The sequence below is a fragment of the Gadus macrocephalus genome, chromosome 6 (genome assembly GCF_031168955.1).
Source record: "Gadus macrocephalus chromosome 6, ASM3116895v1".
Classification (NCBI taxonomy): domain Eukaryota; kingdom Metazoa; phylum Chordata; class Actinopteri; order Gadiformes; family Gadidae; genus Gadus; species Gadus macrocephalus.
The window spans coordinates 16,662,361-16,687,539 of NC_082387.1; the positions used below are offsets into that span (position 1 = coordinate 16,662,361).

At 45.5% G+C, this 25,179-nt stretch overlaps 1 protein-coding gene across 2 annotated transcripts in view; it reads left to right on the top strand.

The window, feature by feature from the left end:
• fbxl17 (F-box and leucine-rich repeat protein 17) overlaps positions 1 to 25,179 on the top strand; it is a 193,357-nt gene that overhangs the window by 68,442 nt on the left and 99,736 nt on the right. Inside the window, exon 9 of one of the 2 annotated variants that reach the window (XM_060054571.1) lies at positions 21,589 to 23,787. The exons of the other annotated variant lie outside the window; for it this stretch is intronic. Within the exon in view, the coding sequence (XP_059910554.1) occupies positions 21,589 to 21,592 (4 nt within the window). The 3' untranslated portion in view covers positions 21,593 to 23,787. Of the gene's footprint in view, positions 1 to 21,588; positions 23,788 to 25,179 lie in introns of those variants that run through there. 2 annotated transcript variants of the gene reach the window in all.

A 25,179-nucleotide genomic window follows, 5' to 3' on the forward strand; every position in this document is an offset into this window, starting at 1 on the left:
ATCATCACTCTTTCTCTCTCTACGTACCACCTGCTCTGCCCCTTTCTCAAACTCTCTCTCTACATCTCCCAACATCGCTCTCTACATCGCCCCCTCTTTCCCACTTGAACTCTCTCCCCCTTTCAGTGCCCAGGTACTCTGGGTAGTTCTGTTTGATCCGGTCCACATTGTTACAGCCACTGAACACCTGCCTCTCTCGCTCTCTCTCTCTCGCTCTCTCTCTCTCTCGCTGTCTCTCTCTCTCTCACCCCCGACTGGCTGCTCCCTATGCTGCCTCCATGTTGATACCGTCTAGGAAACGGCTGCTTTAATACCTCACCACACTCACTGTGGGACCCAACGGAGAGGACAGCCGGGCAGGTGTGTGTGCTGTGGGAACGCAGGAAGACCAGAGGTTGGAACAGCGTGTGTGTGTGTGTGTGTGTGTGCGTGTGCGTGTGCGTGTGCGCGTGCGCGAGACCGTGAGGAGCAGAGTGTTTTATCCAAGGCAACTGTGTTGGAGAGGTGGGTGTGAAGGGGTATTGGTTAAGAGATGACATGCTGTAAACAGGTAGGGGAAATTACCCCTCATTTCCCGGATCAATTTGTCCCTCAACAAGGGGCTAGTGGAGCCAGCAGGCGCAGTGGGAGTTCAACAGCTTGGGCCGTTTCCCTCGACCCTCAGCTCTCTTCTCTGAGGTGAACTATTTGTCCCTCGGCCTCTTCCCTCTTTCACTTTTGAACCATATTCCCTTTCACCCAGCCACCCGTAAGAAATAACACAAAAACCAGCATCTTGATGTTTAATGTTGATGACCGAATTTGGACTTCCTTTTTTTGATTGCGGCAGCAGGATGCCCATTTATGGTCATCATCATTTCCGGGGGGGGGGGGGATAGTGGTAGTGATGTTTTTCTGGTGAATAACAGCAGCCATGTTATTTTCGGTATCTTCTCCTGGGATGATTGCTGTTGAAAGTGCAGTGTGAGATTCCCCGAATCAAAGTGGAATAGGGCAGCTCTCTGTTTTCAGAACAAAGTGTAAAATGGAGGTTCAAAGATAGCACAAAATCTATTTTCATATTCAAAATCTTTCTATGTAACAGATTTCGCAGATGTTTTTCACATTTATAGTTTAAATTATTATTATTTTGTTGCAAAACCATTATATTTCATATATCATACTCATGTCTACTGGGGCTGGAGTAAGTACTTAGTTTTTATGGCTATAAGTATTGTGAAAATGGAAAAAATTTACATATCCTGGCATCTCTCTCTCTATCCTCTCTCCTCTCTCTCGTTGTTTCTTTATCTCCCTAATTTTACTTTTTTCCATAATTCATCTCTCATTTCAGGCAGCTCGTCCATTGCCACTCGCTCCCTTTAATCTTCGCTTCTTTCTCCATGAACAAATCACAGCCCAATTTGGCTCATCTACATTTGTTCTCTCCCCTCTCTATGAAAAACACTGATGAAAAATGTCTGGAAGGGTGGGGGGCGCGGTGAGCTGGAGGGTTCTCTGACCCAACGTTTGTTAATAACCCAGAACAAAGGGTGTATTTTGCTCCCCCCCGCCCCGGAAAGATGTCTTGCACACGCACCCCATACCTACAACACTTGCTGCTTCGATCCGGAGCCCCGGGAGGAATGGATTGCATGCCGAGGGGCCCGCTCACAGCTGCCTGTGCTACCGAGCCAGCTGGCGGCTGTAGCGATGCTTGGAAAAGAGTTTAACCCCAGAGCCCTCCGATAATATAATGCATCATCGTGATCGATAATGTGTTGCAGAGCCACTGGCTGCCCTAACCTGATTGGTTGCAGTGCAGGATGTGTGGAATGCGGACCATTACTTTTCATTTTCTCCTATTTACCCACGCTCTGTCTATCGGCCCGGTGTCTTGTGGTTACAACACTCTCTGGCAGAAACTCATTTTGTACGAAAAAAAAACCAAAACAAGAAACAAATTGGTTTGGGCTTAAAGCTGTTGGCCTGATTATAGTGGTGTAACGGTGGGAGAGATCAGAGACCTGTGGGAGAGGTGCTGGACCCCTCTCTGGGGAGGTGGTTTAAGGTGTCAAATCGCAGAGCGCAACCACACTAGGACGTCACCCCTTATATTACTGTCCAGAGCACTGTTTTAACATTTCCTCTTGTATCCTGCTGTTTGCCGGTGTTTTGTAAATGCCAACACAAATGTCAGCTGCGTGTGAGCACGGGAGTGATGGACATTTGTCCTTGTCTCGTTCTTGTTCTAGGTCTGTTTTCCTTCATTTTCTTATTCCGACATCTCAGATCAAATCTTGAGGACAGCTGTCCTGGGGCCCGTCCTTGTCTACTCCGTCCTCATGTACAGCAGGGCGCCATGTCTTGCTGCGTCCTCGTCCAATCCGAGCCATAACCAAGGTGCTGCTTGAATATTGTTTGGTTTGAACACGTCAAAGTGTGTGTGGTTGTTGCTGGAGCGAGCGCTGCACACAGAACCGCAAAGTCACAAGGATCCCCGGGTCTGAATTGTGTCCGCCGGCAGACGGCAGCTGTCGTGGGCTGAGGGATCCAAACGCGCTCACTCTGCGGCTGAATGAACGCAGACCAGACAGGGCACACTCAGCACTTGCGCTGTGTTTGCCGTCGACGAGACACGACTACCCATTCTCCCTTTTCCCTCTGTCTGTCTCTCTTGTTCTCTCTCCCTCTCCGTCTTTCATCCTCTAACTTTCTCTCTCACACACTCTCTGAGTGTGTGAGACCATCCATCCGTCTCCCCCACCCTCCTCCTTTCCGGGATGACCTCTCCATCTTACTCTCTCTGTATGTGTGTGTCTCTCTCTCTCTCTCTCTCTCTCTCTCTCTCTCTCTCTCTCTCTCTCTCTCTCTCTCTCTCTCTCTCTCTCTCCCCTCCCCCCCTCTCTCCCTCCCTCCCCCCATTCACTATCTCTCTCTTCCCACTCTCTCTCTGTCTCGGTCTCTCTCTCCCGCGGCGGTCTCTCTCCGCCGCTCTGCCTCCCATACAGCTGTTGGGAGTCAGAGCGGGTCTCGACGCTGCGCTCAGTGCGGCGCGTAGATCAAAAACCCGGGGCTTTTCCCTTTATTTGCTCTGCTTTGTCGGAGCAGATTCCGCTGTCAGCAGAGATTAAAGTCCTGCTTAGTAGAGTGAATGCACAAGAGACAGGAGGAGGTAGCGGGAAGAAAAAAAAGAAGCTATAGTGTTGCTTTGTGTGCAGAATCTGAAAGGAATTAAAGGTGCCAAGGCAGAAAGTAATAATGTCTGATGGCGGAGGAGTGATTAGCGAAGAAGGAGCCACACCTACACATAAAACAGATCCCCCAGCCATTTAATGGCTTGTCTGTCATCACCGTGGGTTCCATTTAGTTATTTCCTTGTTTTGCTTGATTACTTTCTTTCCGGCCTTCTTCGCTTTCATCTTGTCATCTTCGTATTCTTCTTCCTCTTATTCTTTTTTTTGGGTTTACACTCAATCTCTCATTCATTTCTGCCCCCCCCCCCCCCCCCCCCCCCCCCCCCTCAACCTCCAACCAACCACGCAAACTCACGTTCTGCCTCTTCCTCGCCATCTCCACCATGTCTCGTCCGTCCACTCTCGCTCTCAGTCACACGCGCGCAAACACCGAGGTGATTATTTCTGGCAGGCACGGGTGAAAAGTGTGCTCTGATAAACAGGCTGCCACGGTTATTAATTTTGAGTAATGGCGGCGTCAGACCCCAGCGCCCCCGATCTGCATCGCCGATAGAGGCGACATTTGCGGCGCGGCGCTGAGACGCATTGAAAGGCGGAACAGCTGGATCCGGGAGAGCGCGGCGGCAGGGAGCCCGCCGGCCCGCCACGCCTCGGCGTCTCCCGCCTCCCCCTGAAGAGGCTGCCACTTCAGCCTGCTTGAGTCGTCGTTTTATATCATCAAATGTTAAAGGAAATGTTCTTAAAAAAACACTTCCCGTCTCAATCCCGCCTCTACCGGATTCTTTATGGGTTTTGGGGATTATTTTTTTTTTTGCTTCATTTTTTCTTGCACTTACTTTTGTTGCACTGTCGATTCTTTCTGTGTAGCTTGCCCCCATATGTTTCACGACCTGATGCTTTGTGGATCGCATTTCGAGGAAATGTTAATGTAACTCTGACTCAGTTTCAGGGAGAGGTCTGGGAGGAAGCAGAGTCAGTCTGGCTTCTTAATATCTTGCTCACGGGCATCGTACCACAGCACAATATAAGTTGGCTGCCTGACCCAGGAGTTCTGAGCCAGGGAACCAAGTTAAAGAAGCATCTCGTTGGTGGTAAATGTTGTTCTTGTTCCTTATTGAGGAACTACTAATGTCTCAATACTATGTTCAGTCCTACAGTGGAGAAGTTTTTAATTTCAAATGATTGAAGGCAAACTTGTGACATTATTACTTGGATTGCACAAAGATTTGATTTAGAATTACTGTCACTTGCTGTGTGAACAAAGACGGCCATCTGAAAAGTGTCTCATAAATGGGTTCTGAACATAATCCAGGGCTCTTGAACCATGGCAATAAATAAATGTCTCGTTTTCCTGCAATGACATCACTCCCTCCCTCTTATTAAGTTTTCTAGTGATATGTTCACAATCTGTCCTGCTATTTCCAAGCAATGGCTGAAGATTTAACACAATAATCAGTCTGGCAGATGATTAGGGGAGACATTAGAATTGATATGGAAGACATTAATATCTTTGGATTGGATTTTGCTGTAGTTGTATCTACCCAAAGGGTTTGTATAAATGTCCAGAACAAGGATAAGGCGACTGAAACACGATGTGATTGTACAATTTTCTTTCTCAACCCTTTTCATCTTTCCATTTTTAAGTGTGGGTAGACTGTTCTCCGATTTCCCATCCTTTTGTCGTAATCACTTTTTTAAATATTAGTATTTGTCTTTTAATATTCGGCTCAGACCATTTGTGTAATTTAAAAAAAGAGACATATTGATGCATTTATGCATTGTACTAATTTACTGTGTATCACAGACACCGCAAACAAACAGAACACACCCTTCATCCTCAGTTCCCTCATCTTCTTCGTCCTTATAATTCTCCTCTATCCACCAACAGCTCTGTCATCAGGAGCATGTAATGAGATGGTTGTTCTAAGAACGATGAATAATTCACCCCGTGTCAAATTGCACTTTAACAAGATCAGCATTTTCACTTTATTGCACAAATTAGCTCTCCATATTTGTCTCTGAAAGCCTTTGTGGATATGCAGCGTTAGGTGCAGGCTCTGTTATCATAGTCCTCACATTATTTTAGTCCATAAATAAAGTAGTGTTTGAATTCACTCTGATTAAACAGTATAATGCTGTAACCCAAAGACTGTTTAATCGTGCGGTGTGTGTAGCATATGAATGGAACGTGTGTTGGTTGAACACAACAGAACAGAAGGACCAGAATTCAACCTGTGTGTGTGTGTGAAGGGAACGCTACTTTACTGATGGCATGGTGGCACACCTTATGATCCCTCAGGCCCTACTGGCCCAGTGCACCACATCAGCTGACAAGTTTCCTGACTCCGCCTACTGGTACCTTGCCCTAGATCAACATAGGAGACAGGGTCATCAGAGTAGTGAACTGAGACTAATGCTTGTTAAGTCCTAATTGGGGCTACAGTGTTCTACAGACTGTGCATGCCGGTGCGCAATCCCCGGAGGAACTTGACAAGAATAACAACAAAGACAAGGAGAATACATGTTTTATATATTAACAAAGCAAAATCCAAAATATATATCAGAAACGGAAATCCCTACATCAGAAGTTTCTCCCTCTCTCTCTGTTTAATTGTCATTGGTTTAGCGCAGGTATCCCTCTATCAGAAGTCCCGCCCTCTCTCTCACTAATAACGTCCATTTGGAGCGTCCTGTTCCAGGCTCTCCGACTTGAGTTGGAAACTAATGTGAATGAGCCGTCCTCCTCCAAAGACCTGGACAATTGATCTATGGGCCATGTGCTCAAGTGATTTGAGTCGCTCAAACTTTGAGATCTGCAGAGCAAGTAGGTAATGTTTTCAGAAAGAGATGCTCTTTGCTCTGAGTCTCTGTTGGCTTGAAGACGATGCGCACCCTTGAGGAACCTAAGGCAGAGAGTGTGACAATGTGCAGGACTGACGCCATGGAGTGTCTGATGGTTCTTTTATCAAGATGCCCGATGCGTCTGTATTAGTAATTTACTCGTTCAGCCTTTTTAGCTAGCCGTCAACACAACCCTTCTTCAGAATATTATGATTTGTTTGCCTCCATTAGATATTATATTCCTGACAGATTTTACCTTGTTGCAGTAAAAATGCGCTTCCCGGCACTCTCTCAACAATATGAGGTATGTGTGTCAAAAACTAAAAGCGCCATCCGTAATCATCGGAATATAACGTGGGATTATGTGGAGGTGAAAAATGTTAATTTGCCGCTCCTTGTTAGTCAGTAAGTGCCCCTCTTTTGTTCTTGTGAAAACTTTTAGGTATACGTTGTGTTTGTTTGCTGGTTTGGTGTGGGTTGTGCTTACAGCCAGGGCACAGTATGGGGTGTGGCCTGTCATGGTTATCCATAGTGAGGGTCAGACAGATGCTGTTTTAATCTAAATGGTAAAGAGACCTAGGGGCCAGCCTGCCCTTGTTTCACACTACAGGGAGACCTGGCCTCTGGCCTCTGGTTGAATACCAGTTTATACGTTCCAGTTTTTACCAGTTTATATCTGTTCATTGTTACTTTAACCGCAATGTGTCAGAAAAAGGAAAATTGATCTAGGATTGTAGAGCCATCATTCCTTTGTCATCAAAGGCATGCATGGACACTTAGGAAACATGGCTTTACCTGCTGGGTCATATCTAAGCTCTTCAAGAGTTTTGTTGAATTAAAATCCATTATTTCTTTGTTTCCTCGGATTCCTGCTTTTTCCGTTGTCTCACACCTCTATTTGTATCCTTTCTATTCGGGTGCAAGCCTTTTATCTCACAACGATTCAACTTAAATTATCGACCAAACTACTCAATGCAATTATGCAATCTGTCATTTTATCACTGATTATTTTGCTGCGATTCATTATGTAAATACGGATTCGGTATTATTAGCATGCACACAATCAAAACAATGAGCACCACACTACGTTTCCAGCTAATTTGTGTTTACATACCGTATTGTAAGTTTGAAATTGCGACTGTTATTATAATTGATTATAATCAATTTGAACGTTCACCACGCATTGATGCGCTTTCTCACCACATCCGCTCATCCCATGCCCGACTACCCACTGACGCAACGTCCCCTCCTCCTCTTTCTTCCTCTTGTACATTTACTTTCTTTCTGTCTTCTGTCTGTCACACCCTCTCTCTGTCTTTCTTTCATTGTTTATTGAAAAATGTAATTCTTTCTTGCAGTCTGTCAGCCTGCATGTATGTCTGTCTGTTCATCATTTTCCTTTTATCTTTCATCATTTCTCTCCTTCATTCTCTCCTCCTTTTGCACCATCCATCCGTCTCCCCCACCCTCCTCCTTTCCGGGATGATTTACCCCCAATGGCGCGTCCCCACGGCCCCGGTGGAAGGGGTCTGGGAGGGGCAGAGGAAGAGCTCCACACTGGGCCAGCGGAGCAGAGTTTAATGAAGCCAGCCTAAATTAATTCACTGATTTCCCGTTCAGGCACCGCCTGGGTCCCACGCGCTCCGCAGCTGGGACCCCCAGCCCCCGGATCAGCGGCTCCCTGCAGGTCGCACTTTACCTGCGCTGTAATTAGCTTCCATTGTTTAGAAGCCTAATTGTGCATCAGGAGTTTGCGTCCTTCTTAGGAGGGACTCTGAGCGCTGGAACACTTTTATGCTAATGCAGAGCAGCGAGGCACTGATTAATAAAGTCGCTAGTGGTTTTTTCGGTGGCGAAGAGAAATAAATAAAAGGAAGGTGGTCAATTTTTATTTGAAGGAGAAGAAAGGGAATTATACGTATCACGGCAGGGGGGAGACACCCAGGGGGGCTGCTGGAACGTTGCGGTGTGTGTGTGTCTCTCTGTGTGTGTCTGTTTGGCGCTCACACCTGTGTGTATGTGTCTGTGTTTTGTGTAATTTAGTATACAAGTCTCCAGAGATAAGCGTGGAGAAAGGTTTAATGCTGCATGGCTGATTTACTATTTGAAATTGGTATTTTAAACACTGCTCCCCGACGGGGTTGAATCAGGGATTTAATTGTAGTTATTAGAAGCCATTGTTGTTCACCAGGTGTATATTAGAGACTCCAGGGAATCAACATACTGCTGACTGTCACACCTACTCTATGTATTGGTGTGTGTGTCGCATCACGTGCGTTTGTGTGCGTCTGCTGTTTTGGCGTGTAGCGTGGTCATTTTTTGTGTGTTTTGGCCTGCATCCATCACTCTTCTGAACGTTACTTTGTTTAACTATATTATCGTGGTTGTACTTCAGTGAATTAGACTATACATTAGCACTGGTAGGAGCATGCAGCTCATAGTTTGACACAGACTTATGTCGGTCACATATTTACACAGACAGACATTCACGCATTCATGACACTCAGTCCCATTGGCTAAGGCCAACTCTCTCTCACTCTTGCTCTCTCTTGCCCAGGATATAGCATATGGTCTCATGATTTGAGACACCATCTGATTCTGTGACTTAATGTTGGGCTGGAACATAATGATGCATAGAGACCCTTGAGATACCTCATGTTACTCTGTGGAAGAAGCAATGCTTTCCTCTTAAAACTTTATGACATTTCATTTCGGTCCCAAACCGCTTTGGCGCTGAGAAGTCCCCAGATTTCTTCAATGACTTGTTCAAGAGGTGAGTGTATTTGTGTGTGTGTGTGTGTGTGTGTGCGCATGTGTGTGCGTGCGCGTGCCTGGACATCTGCACATCTGCACAATATTTGTATCCACCATACGTGTAATGCTTACTGTATCGCCTTATGTTCTTCCGTTATGCATGTGTGCGATCGCTTTTCTATGCTAATACACACACATCAGACTTTCATTTGGATTAATCTTTTCCTGTGTGATTCAGCAACAGACCGCATATGGGTGCAGAACCCATTCAGATAATTGCTCGCAGTGCCTGGTGTTTGGTGCAGCCTCTGCTGTGGTGGACAGGGCTGGACTTCCCTGACCGAACACACACCTTGCGCTGCAGTGCAGCTGTTGTGATCCTCTATCGATTCCTGCTTTGAGTAATAGTCTTTTTGTTTGCCCCTTCAGAGAAGAAGGAGGGCAGGGCTCCAGGTACTCTAGGGTTGGTAGGCGTTCACCAGGCCGTTTGTCTATACCCATGGTGCTATGAGGACTGCATTAGAAGTGCTGGCTAAAGACGTCCTTTCAAGTGAATTCCTCAAAAGTTTTTTTTTTTTTTTTACTACTGTCTTTCGTTCACTTCATTGACGTTGTGACATCTGGTCCAGAACGTAGGACCCGGTGAAATGCATCCTCAGTATTTTGATTTAACATGTAACATCCTCACAGATGACATTTTTGGACTTGTTGTGATGATCTCGCAATGACCAAATCTAATGTCAGGGCCCGACAAAGTGTTTGCTTTGACACTTCACCGATGAACAGGGAAATGTCGGAACAAGAAGTCGGTCGGAGCGGCCCACGCTCTCAAGCGGTCGGATCTCGGGGCATGTTAAAATGCCTACGTTGTCATGTTCTTTCCCCTTCGTGTCATTTTTTGTGTTTCTTCCGGCCCCCCCCCCCCCCCACCTCAGACCTGTGCTCTTAGGGGTCCTCTTCCATTAGCCACTAAGCCTTACTCAGATTGCCGGGCCGTACAGCGCTGCTCCCCGATCACCGCAGGAAGCGGCTCTCCTCAAAGCCCCGTCTATTCAGCTCACGCCTCCGCCCTTCAGACACTGGTAATAACTATTTGCTCAGACTTATACATTCTCTCCCTCCCAACCCCCCCGCCCCCCCACCTCCCGCCTCCTACCCTTCCTAGCCACCTTTTTTTTTTGGGTTGTTATTCACTGGACGACACTTGCCATCAGCTGTCCTCTTGCATCTTTGATTTATTCCTCATTCACTATCTTCCACTTTCTCTGCATACTTATGCTCCCCCCCCCCCCCCCCCACCGTCTTTTACTTCTCTCGTTGGCTCCTATATGCTCCGTTCTTGGACCCCTTTTCCCCGGTTCGCGCGCTCCTACTTTTCTTCAGAGTGATCACTATTTAAACTCCGCTCTGCTCCAGGCCCCTGTCCCGGCCCTTAGAAGCCAAATACTATTAAAGACGGTCTCTAGAGCTGTGTGTGTGTGTGTGTGTTTGTGTGTGTGTGTGTGTGTGTGTGTGTGTGTGTGAAACATCTTTTTTCATTTCACTTTGAAAGGGAATCTGTGTGGCTGCATGCGCATGTGGGTAAGTGAATGTGTGTGTATGTATGTCTTGTGTATTTGCATCAGGGTAGGGAGTACTTTCTGTTTCCTCTGCTGAATCTTCAATAAGAGTGGGAACTCTGGTGGGAAATCTATTGGCAGCAGATTCAGAAGATTACGGAAATTCAGCCTTGCGGGAGGCAGTAAAAAAGGTGGGGAAAATAAGGGCTTGATATCACCCGAGGAGGGTAAAAAAAATATGAATAAAGAGTGTGGTTTCGATCTTTTGACCTTGTGGTATGAAGCTTTGCCTCCCTCGCTCCTTTGGCTCAGCCAGATGGGAAAAGCAGTCAAGCGGTTGTTGTAACACACAGCAATGCGCACGTATGCACCGAAAGGCAGTCAAATGGGCCCTGTTCTCTCTGCGGACCACACACAAACACCACATGAACATGGATAAATGCACGGCCACAGGTCTGATATAAGGCCCATGCTGAGAACGGCTCTGTGGTTATTTTTTTAAATAGGAAATGTGTCACATATAGTCGTATTTGGTCATTGGAAATGTTGCGATTAGGGTAAAATAAAAAGTCATTACGGGTGTTCTCTTTGCAGGTGTACAGTTCCAACTTCTTGATTTGCAATACTTAAACTGCATGGTGGCCCAGTACCCATGAGAGTACACCAGATGGAAATACCTTTGGACCATGACAAATCCACCACAAGGTGCAAGGTTCAGATGGGAAAAGATCTGCAGATGAAGTACTTGGAAGGCGTATGGCGTTACCGGCTGGTGGGAACCTGGAAATGCGGTGCCCAGAATCTGCACAGAGAGAAATGTAGTCGTCACCTCACCTCACTCCAAAATGGAGATCAAAGAAGGGTCCAATGTTTGTCGTGGTTTGAACCTTCTAGTGATCCCTCCATATGGCAGTGCAAGGACTGAGCAGGGCCCTTACACTACAGCAGCTTCAGGTGTTTAATACAAGAGGCACAACACATCCAGAATAACCTATGCAAGGGTTTCGTATGGCTATGGATCAAGTGTATCAAAACAAATGGCACAAGCATTGTTGTTGTTTGGACTAGAAAAGTCTTTCTGTCAAACTTTATAATGAACTGAGAGACAATGAAAACATCCAATTTTATATTTTCCCGAGCGTTTTGAGAAAGCATATATAATAGTTTCAGAGGCATCAGTCTCAGAATATTATGCAATTTTCTTGATTGTCATACTCTTGGTTATCCTCCTGATGATCCAGGAGGAAGGGGCGCTGGCGGTGGGGGTGTTGTTGCTGGGATATAGACAACGACAGAGAGCGCCAGAGCTGTTTCATTAGCCGATTGAAGGAGCTGTAATGTGAAGGCCAGTTGAGATGGCTACTTAACTCTGATAGGCTATTAGCTATTCATCCCTGCTGGCCTATTCATGCTAGGTATGGAAAACGCAATCATGCAAATCACGCTTCTATCAAAGCCTTTCATAAAGAAGTAAATGCTGACGGCAGGCTTTCGGGGTGCGGTTAAGGAGGTGTAGAAGGCGGGGAGAGGGCGGGGGTCTGGTGAGGGGTCTGGGGGAAATGGCTGAGGCATGGTTAGCCAGCATGTGCTAAAGGTTGAGTCGGTACTGTTAGCCAATGTGACTAGAGATATTGTCACATTGTGCTGCCAGGCCCTGGGGTAAGCTTAAATGTGTTTTATTCTCTCATTGTTTTCCCTCTCTACTGCATGATCTCCTCCAACCTAGCACGCCATCGTCTCTGTCTTCTTTGACATGTCACAGTGAGTAAGAGTGACTTGGTAGTGTGGTAGCTGTTAGATCAATTCTCACAGCTTCCTCGTGTTGGACGTTTTGCGTGATTTATGGCTAGAGCACACACAAAACAAGATTTTTCTACTTTATATGGGATATATTTAAGCTGTGAAAACTGGTTGAAAGGCATTCCTCATATAAGAGGGTAGTGTGAGAAATATAAACTAATGGGAAAAGCTTTTTTCTTATTTCATAGTGTAAAACATGTGCTTCTTTCTTCTAAACATCGTAAATATTGCGTGGAAGTGGATGAGTGATGATCGGTCCATTCTTCTGTGTATGAACATGCTTTGGTTTAATTTGTCCAACACACACGCAAACAAATATTGGATGTATTGAGCATCAAATAGACTGCTTTCATCCTTTTGAAAAGGATGAAAGCAGGATGCACATTAAGGCGCATCCTGTGTACACAGCAGATGGGATATCACTGTTCTGCCTGATTCGTCACTCTGAGCAATTGAACCTGACAGAGTGAGCTTCCCCAAAATACTTTTATCGCTCCTCGTAAAAAAACTCCATCAGGCCTCAAAACGGGGGATTAGCATATACCTCTCACTGGCTGACGGTGCAGTGCGCTTGAAATTAGTGAGCCTCTAACTGGACACCATTTCATTAAGGGAGAGAGAGACAGACCGAGAGAGAGACGGTGACTGGGCAAGGAGTGAGATGGATGTCTCTTTTGCCACCTCGTGAAATATGTGATACATCTTCATTTTAACGGGCATTGTAAATGTCAGGGTGCAGATCTTCTCTTAATGAAAAGATCACCCGGCGTCCAAAGTTTGACAAATGCGTTTTAGTTTGGTCCCAAACCTGGGGCGTTATCTCGCTGGACCCAGATGTCTGATTAGAGACACTCCCAGCCTGTATTAGAGGGGCACAGTTGAAAAGCTACGCATACATAGCCTGCTTCTCCTAAACACCCTTTTTTATTCAGAATTTGCATCTGTATTGTGTGTTGCGTCGTCATCCGAGTTGTACAACATATAAAACCTAGACCCATTTCATGATATTTTTTGTTTTTTTTTAAATGTGACCGCCAGCCATAAGACCATCCTGTGTACAATGCTTAAGGAGCGTTGATGGGTATATAACATCATCTTGCATAACTCATGACAAAATGTACAGTTTTATGAGCAGGCATTTTGAATTATTGATCAGCCTAAGAGGTTTGTCAGGCCCTAAGGGGCGATAAGAGGGCGCGGGGTGGGGTGGTGGGGGTGGTGGGGGGGTTGGGGTGGGAGGGCTGCAATCACCGCTTCCATGGCCTGATGTTAACACAAAACTGTAAACGTGTTACCTCAAACTTTCTCCCTGTTGCTTCACGCCGGCTGTTTTAAAGGAACGTCCGCTCAGCACGGCGGCCCCTTCCCAGGCCGTAACTCAAGAACAATCCCACATGCACCGGGATCTGAGATATAACAGATGCCGTTGCATCACCGCCTGGCATGCGGCGTACCCACTGTGCTGTGGGGGTTGGCCGACCCTGAACATCGGGGAGGGGGGAATGCCAATTTGTGGTGATTTAATGGGCCTAATCAATTTTGATATTTTTTTTACATTCCGCTGTGACTTCTTCATACACTGAGGGAGAGGGAAGACTTTTCAACAGAAAGTCATTTGAAAGGAAAAAGGCAAATGCGTTTTGTTTCTCATACTGACTTACGTAAAAAAGGGAAAAAAGTCATCCTAACCATTGTATTTTTGTGGACTTATTTCTTAATTAGGCTTTCACTGACTTGTTTCTGCAACCAAAATGTTTTACTTCGCAACCATAAACTTTTACGTCACAAACGCACGGTAGATGTCATCGATATCAAACCAATTAGACAACCATATGCATCCAGAATTTAAGCTTATTTTCCCCTGTCGAAAATATTTAAAGCAATTGTGTTTGCTTGAAATATTAATAATTTAATTGAAATACATATACTTTTGATCTCGATTATGTAATATTTGATTGCATCTAATTTTTTTGTCCTTCAAACTTTTCAGCTTTGTTTGTCTCAGTATCTCATTTGTGTTTGCAAACAAGGATACACAAATCTTACCCTGATAGGATGGCCTAAACGCAGAGGAAGTAATGGCACCAAGAGCAAACCATTACACAGCCTGACCAAGGGGGGAAATGCAGCCGAAAAGGTTGTTTTTGTGTTCAAATACATGTCCTTTGCTCTCAAAACTTTTAAAGCAATTATTTTTTCTGAATTATAATTACTTTTCATTGTAATGCATAAGGTTTTGACCTTGATTATTATTATTTGATTGACAAAAATAGATCTGTTCTGGTGTGTTAAAACCTTAATAGCTAATTTTTGCTTTCAGAATAATTATTTTGTTTTGCAGTCCACATAAAGACCCAAATCGACCTCCAAAGTGTAATTGGAATAAGAATAACATAATGGTATACACATGGTAGTTCAACCACATTTATTAATCGTCTTCTGACCAGTGGCCACTTAAAGCAAACAACAATATTGCCTTATATTCAGCCATTTATCCACAAATTCACACACCAACGGCATTGTAAATCATGCAAGGCAACAGCCAGCTTTTCGGGAGCAGTTAGGGTTAGGTGTCTTGCTCAGGGACACCTTGACACTCCGCTAGGAGGAGCTAGGTATTGAACTAGCAACCTTTCGATAGCCCGTCAACCTACTTTACCTCCTTAAATACATTTGGGGATAAAAAAAGAAATTTGGAAATACATAGGAAAGTCAATCTGACAGACTTTCACCCTGGGCATCCATGAAATATGTCAATCCTTCCAACAATAAGTAGCGATTTTTGATGCTAGATTGGGACACGCAGTGTAGCGGTAACTTGCCCTATGTGGCGGTGGTACGGTTAACCGGGGCCCCCGTGGGTACAGAAATAGAGCACAGATACTGGCACAGTCGTCTCTCCCAGTCCTTCTGGGAAGCTTGTCCCAACGCTGCTCTAAGGGTTTCATGCAAACTCCCCTCAGGGACTGCAATTTATCCCTAAAAGCTCTATGATAGGGTGGACTATTAGTGTGTGTATACTTTCACATACTGTCCAGTGTGTGTGTGTGTGTGTGTGTGTGTTTTGAAGCATGCAGAGTCACTGACTGAATCAGCACACCTTTTGTTAATTGTTTCCCATTTCTCTTTTGGCTATACTGCTCGTAATACATAATAAATATTCAAATCGTTCATCTCTGTGGTCTGTCCATTCGTCCGTCTGTCTTAATTCAAGGCTGTCCATACATAGTTGGGGAAATGAACGTGATGTGAATAATGGATGAGGTCTTAATTGAGCAGCTCTTTGTTCACGGCCATATTGCGCTGGTATAAATACCTCCAGCCTCCGGAATCAATACACGTAACTATTAGAACGCAAGAGAGATCGAGGCTGTTTTCAGGGGTCTGCCATTACAACTGTTTTTTCATCGATTTCAGGACAAGGGGAAATACAAAAGTTGTTTACAACAATTTGCTGGCATTCCTCACAACCACAAAGACACGATTAGCTGAACAATGATTAAGTGTTACAGATTATTTTAGAACTTCAAATATAACTTCTTCACATTGTGTAACGCAACGTAATTCACAATTTGATGTTTGGAAATAATTGAGGCGTGGCAATAGTGTTCATAGTATATATATAGCTTTCATTACTTATTTTAGTTTAAAAAATACCCTACATTCAAGCAATCCATTTATTAGAGATAATTAGAGATATAGGGAGATGGAGAGAAGGAGAAAGCGAGAGAGAGAGATTTGATGGGGGGGGGTGGAAAATAGAAAGATGGTGAATGAAGAGGGTGGGGGAGAGAGGGTAAGAGGCTTAACTAATGCCTTGATGGCTAATGGCTTTATTGGAATGATACCAGTTATTAATTATTCGCTTCCTCTATAAGAGGCGAGCAGTGGGTAAAACAGCAAGGTTGAGTAAAGGCAAGAGACCAGCTGCAATCTGTAACATGCTGTCTCCAGTAATAGCCCGAGGACAGCTCTAACTGATCACTGGATGTCTGTCTGCTAATGTAAAGAGATGTGTGTTTGTGTGTGTGTTCAAGTCTATGCACATGCACACACACGCTCACAAAATGAATAGGCCCCTTGACGTGCCCTGGAGCGTGTATGTGCGAGCCTGGCTGCGCTGGGGTTACAGCGGCGGCTCCGTGAGGCGTCGCACGCGGCCGGCCCGCTCGCCGTGCCCGGCGTCGTCACTCCTTCCCTGGGCGTTTAATCGTAACCATGGATGTTCTCGCTCTGCGCTCCACCCATGCTGACTTCTTTCCTCCTCCGCTTGGAGGATCAGGGATGGCGGTCGTGGATGCCTGGAGTGTCGCTAGTGCCTCGCTTCCTCCAGAGAGGCAGAAGAAGAATCCACGGATATATCACTGCAATGTCGTGTGTTGTATATATGTTTGTATTCAGTGTATATCTTTTTAGATATCCACAATTTGCTTTCATTCTTAAGGCAAATTCTCCCACGCACGCACGCGCACACACGTCGAGCACACAAACACACGCTCACACACATGCACACACGCACGCACACACACTTGCACAATGCGGTACTGAAATGTAGCGAAGAGATCTGCAATTTACCAATTCCTTACTAAGCCGTGGCCGTGATCTTTGCCCTGTAATTCAGAGCAGACTCTCATCTCTTTGTGTAGAGTTGGCCTCACGGCCGTCCGTGGATCACAACCAAACCACGGAGTAGGAGGCCCAGAATTTATGTGCATCTGCTGAATCGGTGCACTCTTCCCAAAGTCGTTGTGGAGGTAGAAGGCTTTTCCAGGGAATAAGAGGAGATGGTGGGAGCGGATGGAGGAAATGGAGTGATTGACACCTTCAGGGCATTTGGCATTCCCCTTTCTTTCTTTAACCTCTGGAAGATAGTAGTGAGAGAGGGAGAAGTCAGAGAGTGCGTGTGTGAAAGAGAGGTGTGTGTGTGTGTGTGTGTGTGTGTGTGTGTGTGTGTGTGTGTGTGTGTGTGTCTCTGTGCCTCTGTGCCTCTGTGCTTGCATGTGTTGCTGCTAAAGTTGCAATTGCTCAAAATAGTTCAGTTTTACCTCTTTCCACCAGCAATTAACAGTTCAGACGGATGGGCAAATGAAAATGACATGTGGAAAATGGCAATGTTTGAAAACAAAACACTGGTCAGAGACAATTAAGACTCAGTCAATTGGATACAGTCATGAGTTGCAGGTTTGGTTAATAGGATGACTTTTGTAACCTTTTCCTGTTTTACATGCAGGGCACCTCACCTTGGTTAAACATATTGTTGACAATGTTCCATTCTCAACAGTATAAAAGCAATTAGGAGAAACACATATTTCCCCCTTTACTAATTTGACAGACCAAAATAAACCAAAATTAAATGGGCATTAACATATTGCACCAAAACATCTCATAATTCTAAACAGACATGATACAACAATGAAGTTATTCTATTCATATCTTACAGCACACAACAATAAGGCCAACAGCATTTGGCCTTATTGTCTTATTGTACAGCAAAATTGAATACTTCATGCAAACGGGGAAAGAACGACGGGTCTGCCAAACTAAGTCTTAAGAAGAATTACACAATCCTGGCCCACCTCAAGGCCATCGCTGAATCATCTGGTCCACCCTCGACAGGAAGGCACAAAGCATTTTAAAGGTTTGCATTCGGGGGCAGAGACCCTCCGAGGGCTCTGTGTGAGCTCTGCATCCATTCTAATTGTAGCTGCATTAGGTACCATGAGGAATCCCTTCCCACTGCCACAAACGTCTAGTCGGAGGGTGTCCGCATATAAAGATGGAGTGTCGGACAGAGGGTGTGCGGAAGGAGCACATAGTGGCTGCCAGAGGACCTTGTTAGGCTAATGATCTCATTCATAACCGAGACGTAGACTTATCAAGAGTACCACACACACACACACACACACACACACACACACACACACACACACACACACACACACACACACACACACACACACACACTAATCCCCCATTGGGTACGATGTCTGCGAGAACCAAGAATAACGAAAGGAGCAAGAAAAGGGAAGAAGGATTGTGTTTGTATGTGTGTTTTTTATTTTTGGATGGATGGATGCATCCTGTTAGCACTGCCCAAGGGGGGCCAAGGGCATGCTTAATTAAAAGACCCCCTCTCTATCTCTCTCTCTCTTTCTCTCCCCCTCTCTTGATGTCTGTGGGACTCGATATTGATAGTGTGTGTGTGCCAGGGTAGGGTGGGGGGTGCAGATTCCTATCCTATTTGTCGAGTTGTTTGATGTTACTTTACGAGGCCTTCGAGATTTGTATGGCCACAAAAGGACCCCCGTCTGCAGCCAATGGGATCAAAGCCGCCAGACCCGAGTCAGCCCCAAGTCACAGACACATACTGTCTGGGTAGGGCTGGGTTTGTGTGTGCATGTCTGTGTGTGTGTATGTTTGTGTCAGTCTGCGTGCCGGCGTGTGTGTGTGTGGTTTGATGCATAATTTGGCGATCAAATGTATGGGTTGAGATCCCCTTTGTGTACAGAGTGTTTGAGAAGCGTGTTTGAGAAGTGTGCTTCCGGAGCGAGCTCTCGATGATGTCTGACATCACTCTGGTGAACACACCGCAGCACGTCTGACAGACACCACAGACCGTGTTTGGAGTCTATTCGGGAGTATCCCTCGTCGTCTAAGCAGGGAACAGTGTTGAACTAGCAGGGGGGGGGAACTCGAAAGCCCTCCGACGTGAGATTGATACTTCAAAAGGCCTCGCGTCAAACATGTCACTTGCAAAGTTTGGAGTCTATCTCGGTTGGGGGTGTCTAGTCACCGTGTGAGACAGGAACCTCCATCAAGAGAGATGTCACTGAGACGTCTCCATGGAAAGAGCAGCATTCCGTCAAATGTTAAAAGAGGTTTTAGAAATATGGAAAACTCAATGAAGACCTAAAACATATACAATCTCATGTGAAAATGAAACGGCTGTTGTCGACAGTTGATGCTTTGACACAAACAATGATTATTCGTCCCAAGGATAGTAGGTTCATGTTGCCTTTGGCCAGTAAGCAAACATGCAATAAACAAAATTAAAGAAACAACGATTGCATCACTTACGTATTCTGCATTCGCAATCCCACATTACTAAATGGGATGGATGCTTTCTTTACCCAGTGTCTCATAATTGCTATTGCTGATCAAACACTTCACAAGCAATCTTGTCCACCATTGGAAAGTTGACCTTGGGCTGATCCTTACCGCTCAACCGTTTCCCCACCCACACCCCGGTATTAGAAACCTCCTGACAGCTGAGGTCAAACTCTGTCCAGATTTAAAAGGACCGCATTAAGGTTGATGTATCTACAAATACACGGAGCGCAGTAATAACAGAGTGGGGGTCTGTAGGTTCAGGCTAAAACAATCAGCTGTCCGAAGGCATCAGTTTGAAGTTAATTATTTGGAGCCTTTCTTTTATTTTTTTTGCTCCATTTCCCTGTCTTGATTCACCGCTTGTTGTCCCGGCGAGTTCTGCGGTTGCATGAGAGCCGCGTATCCGAAGCCAGTGCCTTGTTGTGTTGTCTCTATGCACGTCTTCCCGACAGAGACGAGCTCATTAGATCCGACCACTTCTGGAAGAGAGACTCAACTCCTGCTCCTACTGATCTGACACACGCATAATCGCACGCACGCACGCACGCATGCACGCACGCACGCACGCACGCACGGGTGCACACACAAACAACGCACGCACCCCGCACACAACCACACGCACACAGACAACAGACCCAGAGTGTAGGACCACTTGACCTTGGTTGCTATGACAGCAACAGTAATGGCTGCGCGGAGGTGTCAGCGTGTGTCTCTTTGACGAGTCCCGACGGCACCCCCGTTTAAGCCAACCCATGCTCGGTGTGTGTGTGTGTGTGTGTGTCTGTGTGTGTGTGTGTGTGTGTGCGTAATGATGATTAATGCCTCTGTTTTGATAGCCAACAGAGAATTTTTCTGTTTGCTTCTCCGTACTTGCGTGCATGTGTGTGTGTGTGTGTGTGTGTGTGTGTGTGAGACGTTTGCCTTGTGTTTGTGTGCTGCTGAGCGTGGCACGTCGTGCTCCGGGTCTGACGCTGCATGGAGTCTGCCACGGCCTCTTTGTGTGTGTGTGTGTGTGTGTGTGTGTGTGTGTGTGTGTGTGTGTGTGTGTGTGTGTGTGTGTGTGTGTGTGTGTGTGTGTGTGCGTCTTGTGTGTGTGCGTCTTGTGTGTGTGTCTGTCATGTGTGTGCCTCAGCAGTTTTCATGCCTCATAGCTGCCTAGCTGTCATCTGTATGGATGCTCTCCATGCTTCTGACAGCTGAAACCCAGTCCCTGTAGATCATCATCCTCCATCGTGTGTGTGTGTGTGTGTGTGTGTGTGTGTAACTGTGTACATGTGTGTAATTGAAAAAGTGTGTTTGTGTCTTGATTTATTTTGAAATTGGATTAATTTGATGCACTCTGCTCGTCTGGTCAATGTTGTCCAGTGTCATCTTGTTCCTGACCCAAAGGCCTCGTTGACACACTGGGTGTCGTGTGAGTTTGGAACACGTCTCCGGTTGTTTTGATGCGGGGCTTTTTCCGTCTCCGAGCACAACAGGAATTAGAAAGGCACTCAGAGCCATCGCTAATTGCCGCTCTCCACCTCGCTGTCAATACGCCCTTGTTTCTGAAAGGTTTTCTCATTATTGCATTGTCATGTCACGATGTGGCAAACCGCAGGGCAGGAAAATTATTCAATTTCATCTCTTCACCATCACACAGTAGCACCAATCAACGTTGTTCAACTTTAATTTGCAACAATTCATTTGTGTGATTATATTTTCGTTTAATAGACTCTAGATTTAACCCATTTTTTTCTTCTTGTGGCCTTTTACTTTGTTGCCAAATACTCGGTGAAAGATTTATGAATGGTGCTTAGAAAGATTATTTTTTACTTCACGGGTCAAAATGATGTTTACTCAAATTAAAAAGTTGCGTTTTTTAATCATTGTTATTTTTTTATATTTGAATATTGGTCTCTGGCTTTTTGAATTGTGCTTTATTTGCCAAGCTAGCAAGGAACTTTTATAAATAATTCCACCCATTTTTAATTCACTTTAATCTTTCTAGTCTTTTTTGCTGTGCATTGAATTATGTATTTGCATCCAGATTAGGAAATAATTAAAGGGTCACATTATCGTGCGTGCAGTAATTAGTTTGCTTAAACTAAAAGACTATAAAAATAAAATAAAGCATTATTGGATTTCCAAATAACCATTTGATGAAGTCACTGGGCTCCCAGGTAATCTATTTATTACTGTTGCTAAACAATAAAATATCCACTCAGTTCTGTATAGATATTCAACTCTATAATCTATGGATGGATTATTCTTTGTAATTTAATTGTGTGAATGTGTAATAGCTAATCATCAGACCTTTTGTTTGTCTTTCATGTTGCTGTCTGTGTCGCCGGTTTGGACCACTCAAGGTAAGAAAAATATCTTTCAAACTTTTTTAGTTATTTTTCAAGGCACTGTACAGTGCGATAACATCAGGTTGAGTATTATTTTTATGCCACAATCACAGAGAGAGATAGAATTCATCTTCGTCAACACAAAGCAGGAATTGTTTTTCGTCAGACAACAACAGTTTGTTGATTCTATTATTTAGACAAATCCGGAACCTTTCCTCTTTATGCACCGCTTCTCTTTGCTTGTTCCCACTGTGGCTGTGTAATGGTTTAATTCTAATTCCTCTCTTCTATCTATTGGCCACACATATGTTTAACAGCTTAACTAATGTCAAACATTGTGCCAGATTTGGCTAAACATCTTTTTATTTTTAGTTATTATTAACACAATTACATTATTATCACAATCTGTGGACACACACACACACACACACACACACACACACACACACACACACACACACACACACACACACACACACACACACACACACACACACACACACACACACACACACACACACACACACACACACACACACAATGGTGTTTTTGCCTCAGCCAGCCTATGTCAGTCCACTCGTAGCTATCAGGGTCACACAGGGCTCCGGTCAGGTGTGAGGCTGATGCCATATCCCCGCTGGTGCAGACCGTGGCCAACCACCAACATCCCATCAGTAGGCAGTAGTCCCCGTTCCTGGCCTGAGGAGAGCTGGCCTCCTGCTATAGCTGTCCACAGCACATGCCAAACATGACTGGAAATTGACAGGCATGCCACTGATGCCAGATATTTGAGCTTGAGGGGATGACCTGTGTGTGTGAGTATGTGTGTGTGTGTTGTTTGTCTGTACACGCCTGAGCTTGTGTATGAATGTAAGGGTGTACAGGTATGAGTGTTTTATTAGTTGCATTTCCAGTCAGTACCCCAGGTGGGTCATAGCAAAGTTGGACGCTGGCACTGCTGTGGCAGATTATTTCCCAGAGTGCAGTTCACCTTAGGAGTTAATGCGATTAGTGGGCAGAGAGTAGGGAGATATGTTCACAAAGCATAGAGAGGAACATCAAACATGGAACGACAGGATTATCAAAAATATGACACAACAATGTCCACCGAAAAACAGCCCCATGTTCACAAGCCAGCTCTGCATCGAGGAACTGGTTAGATGATTTGTGAGGGTAGTGAGTTGTGAAATAATAGTAAGGTTATATTTTCATCATTTTCTCTTTAGTCCCCTCCTAATGTCTGGTTTCCTCTTGACATTGACCCTCTACTGTCAATCTGTCGATTCTCAGACTCACTCACTCACTCCCTCACTCACTTTAGCAGGGGCGTAAAGAGGAGTGCCGTGGTAGTTTTATAGAGTAAATGTTATATTCGCTGAACTCTTTTACTCTTAATGTCTGCTTCCCTCCACCCATCAGGTATTCAGTCCGTCAGGTGCACTTAATAACCAATCTCCTTGGTGTGAGTGTGTAAGAGGAGCGTTAAGAGTAAACAAAGCTTAATTTCACCTCAGTTGACTGTGTATGCGGCCCACATGCACCCAGGTCGACTCAGATTGTTTGTGCATGTAAAGTCTGCCAACCTGCCGAAAAGCCCCGCAAATGTCAGATTTCCCGTCTCACCCAGGAAACTTAAGCCCGTCTCGGTAGGGCTTTTTGTCTTATTTAATCTTCCCCGAACCATTTGAAGCAGTGGGTTGTTTTTCTTCCTATTTCTTTTTTCTTCCTGTAGATTCCTTCCTTCCCCTCTGTTTATTTGCGATCTAAAGACATTGTATTAGCAGACCCGGGCCGAAAGCTAGCAACCCTTGTGATGTGTGTTTGCTCTCTGTTCACACTCCAACCATAACACTGAGTCGTCAGTTTAAAAGGTTGCCTTGGAGTGAGTTCAGAAAAAGAGGCAGAAAAAACAGCAGCATTAAAAAGTCATGGTGGGCACCGTATCCCAAAATATGGTCGCGAGAGCAGAAGTTCAGCTTGTAAAAAGTCAGAAAGTCGTGTGGTCTACTTTGTGTGTGTGCGTGGGTGCGTGGGTGTGCGTGCGTGTGTGGATATCGCCATTGGTATTGCCCGGACTGAGCGATTCCGCATGCTGGTCGGAGGAGCTCGTAAAAGCAGCCAATGATAGGTTGATGTCATCCTGTACGCCACAGCAAGACTATTCTTAACTCACGGCCACTTGAACTTTAACGCAAAGACCAGTGGGACGGGGGGCAGGGCGGGGGGATCTACGGGGGGGATGCAGGGACTCTGGTTTTGACCGAACGTTCACACAGATAATCTGCGTCACTACATCTCCACTGACCTCCATGACGTACACGCATCAGAGGCATGAGCTCACACACACTCACTGACAGACAGATAGAAACACACACACACACACACACACACACACACACACACACACACACACACACACACACACACACACACACACACACACACACAGAGACACACACACAGAGACACACACACAGAGACACTCGTCGTCCTGATGTTCCAAACGTGTCCCCTCTCTTCGGTCGGAGGCTATAGGAAACGTACCGGCGGCCATTAAAGTGAGGTTGGGACCTTTTATGAGGGGCAGTAATGTTTTTAGTGAGCTGTTATTACGCGGCGTCCGGCTTCAATCGCTCCACTGATGTCTCCTCTAAAAACCCGGCCACATGAGAAACGGTTGAGGTGGCCACGCTTATAGCCAACGCCGGGCGGTCACAGCTCTTCTCTCTCTCTCTCTCTCTCTCTCTCTGTCTCTCTGTCTCTCTGTCTCTCTGTCTCTCTGTCTCTCTCTCTCAGCGTATCTCTCCACCATCGCTCAGTCTCTATGTTCCTACCTCTCAGCCTCTTCCCTCCTCTCAGCCTGTATCCCCCTCTCCCTCTGTCTCTCTCTCAGCCTCTCTGACTCCTCCTCTCCATCTTCCTCCAGCCCTCCTCCGCGTCCCTACCTTACGCTGCCAGGTTAGATTTTTCTCAGTTTAATTGCCTTTCCAGTTTCTTTTGATCTCCCACATCGTTTCTTTTTTTTCCCCCTTTGCACATTTCACGATGCAATCTGATCCTACATTCAGCCACACACAGCAGCTGTGTATGTTTTCAAGGCTTGATTTGGGATAACATGCATACATAGGGGGTTTCTGTGTGTGTGTGTGTGTGTGTGTGTGTGTGTGTGTGTGTGTGTGTGTGTGTGTGTGTGTGTGTGTGTGTGTGTGTGTGTGTGTGTGTGTGTGTGTGTGTGTCGACATGCGTATGCAAAACTGCCTAGTTCTCCCCTATCAGTGTCTCAGAGGGCATAGGCTGATGGTATGGAAATACGTATCAGCGTCACACCTCTAACAGTTGTGCACAGATCATGGGCTCTGGCAGCCATTGAGAAGAGCCGTAGAGAGAAAAGACAGTGAAGGAGATGGAGAGAGAGTGAAAGAGCATCACAAACAGCATAATGCCCACCATTTAGATGCAGGGGGGCCGATCCATAATTCATGTTGCTAATGAAAACTAGGAGGTAGCCATGGAGTATGGAGGGAGCATGCAGATCAGTGGGAGAGAAACAGTATTACCATTCAGATGGGCTCATATGATACAGTCCTTCCTCTTCGCTGCTCCTCT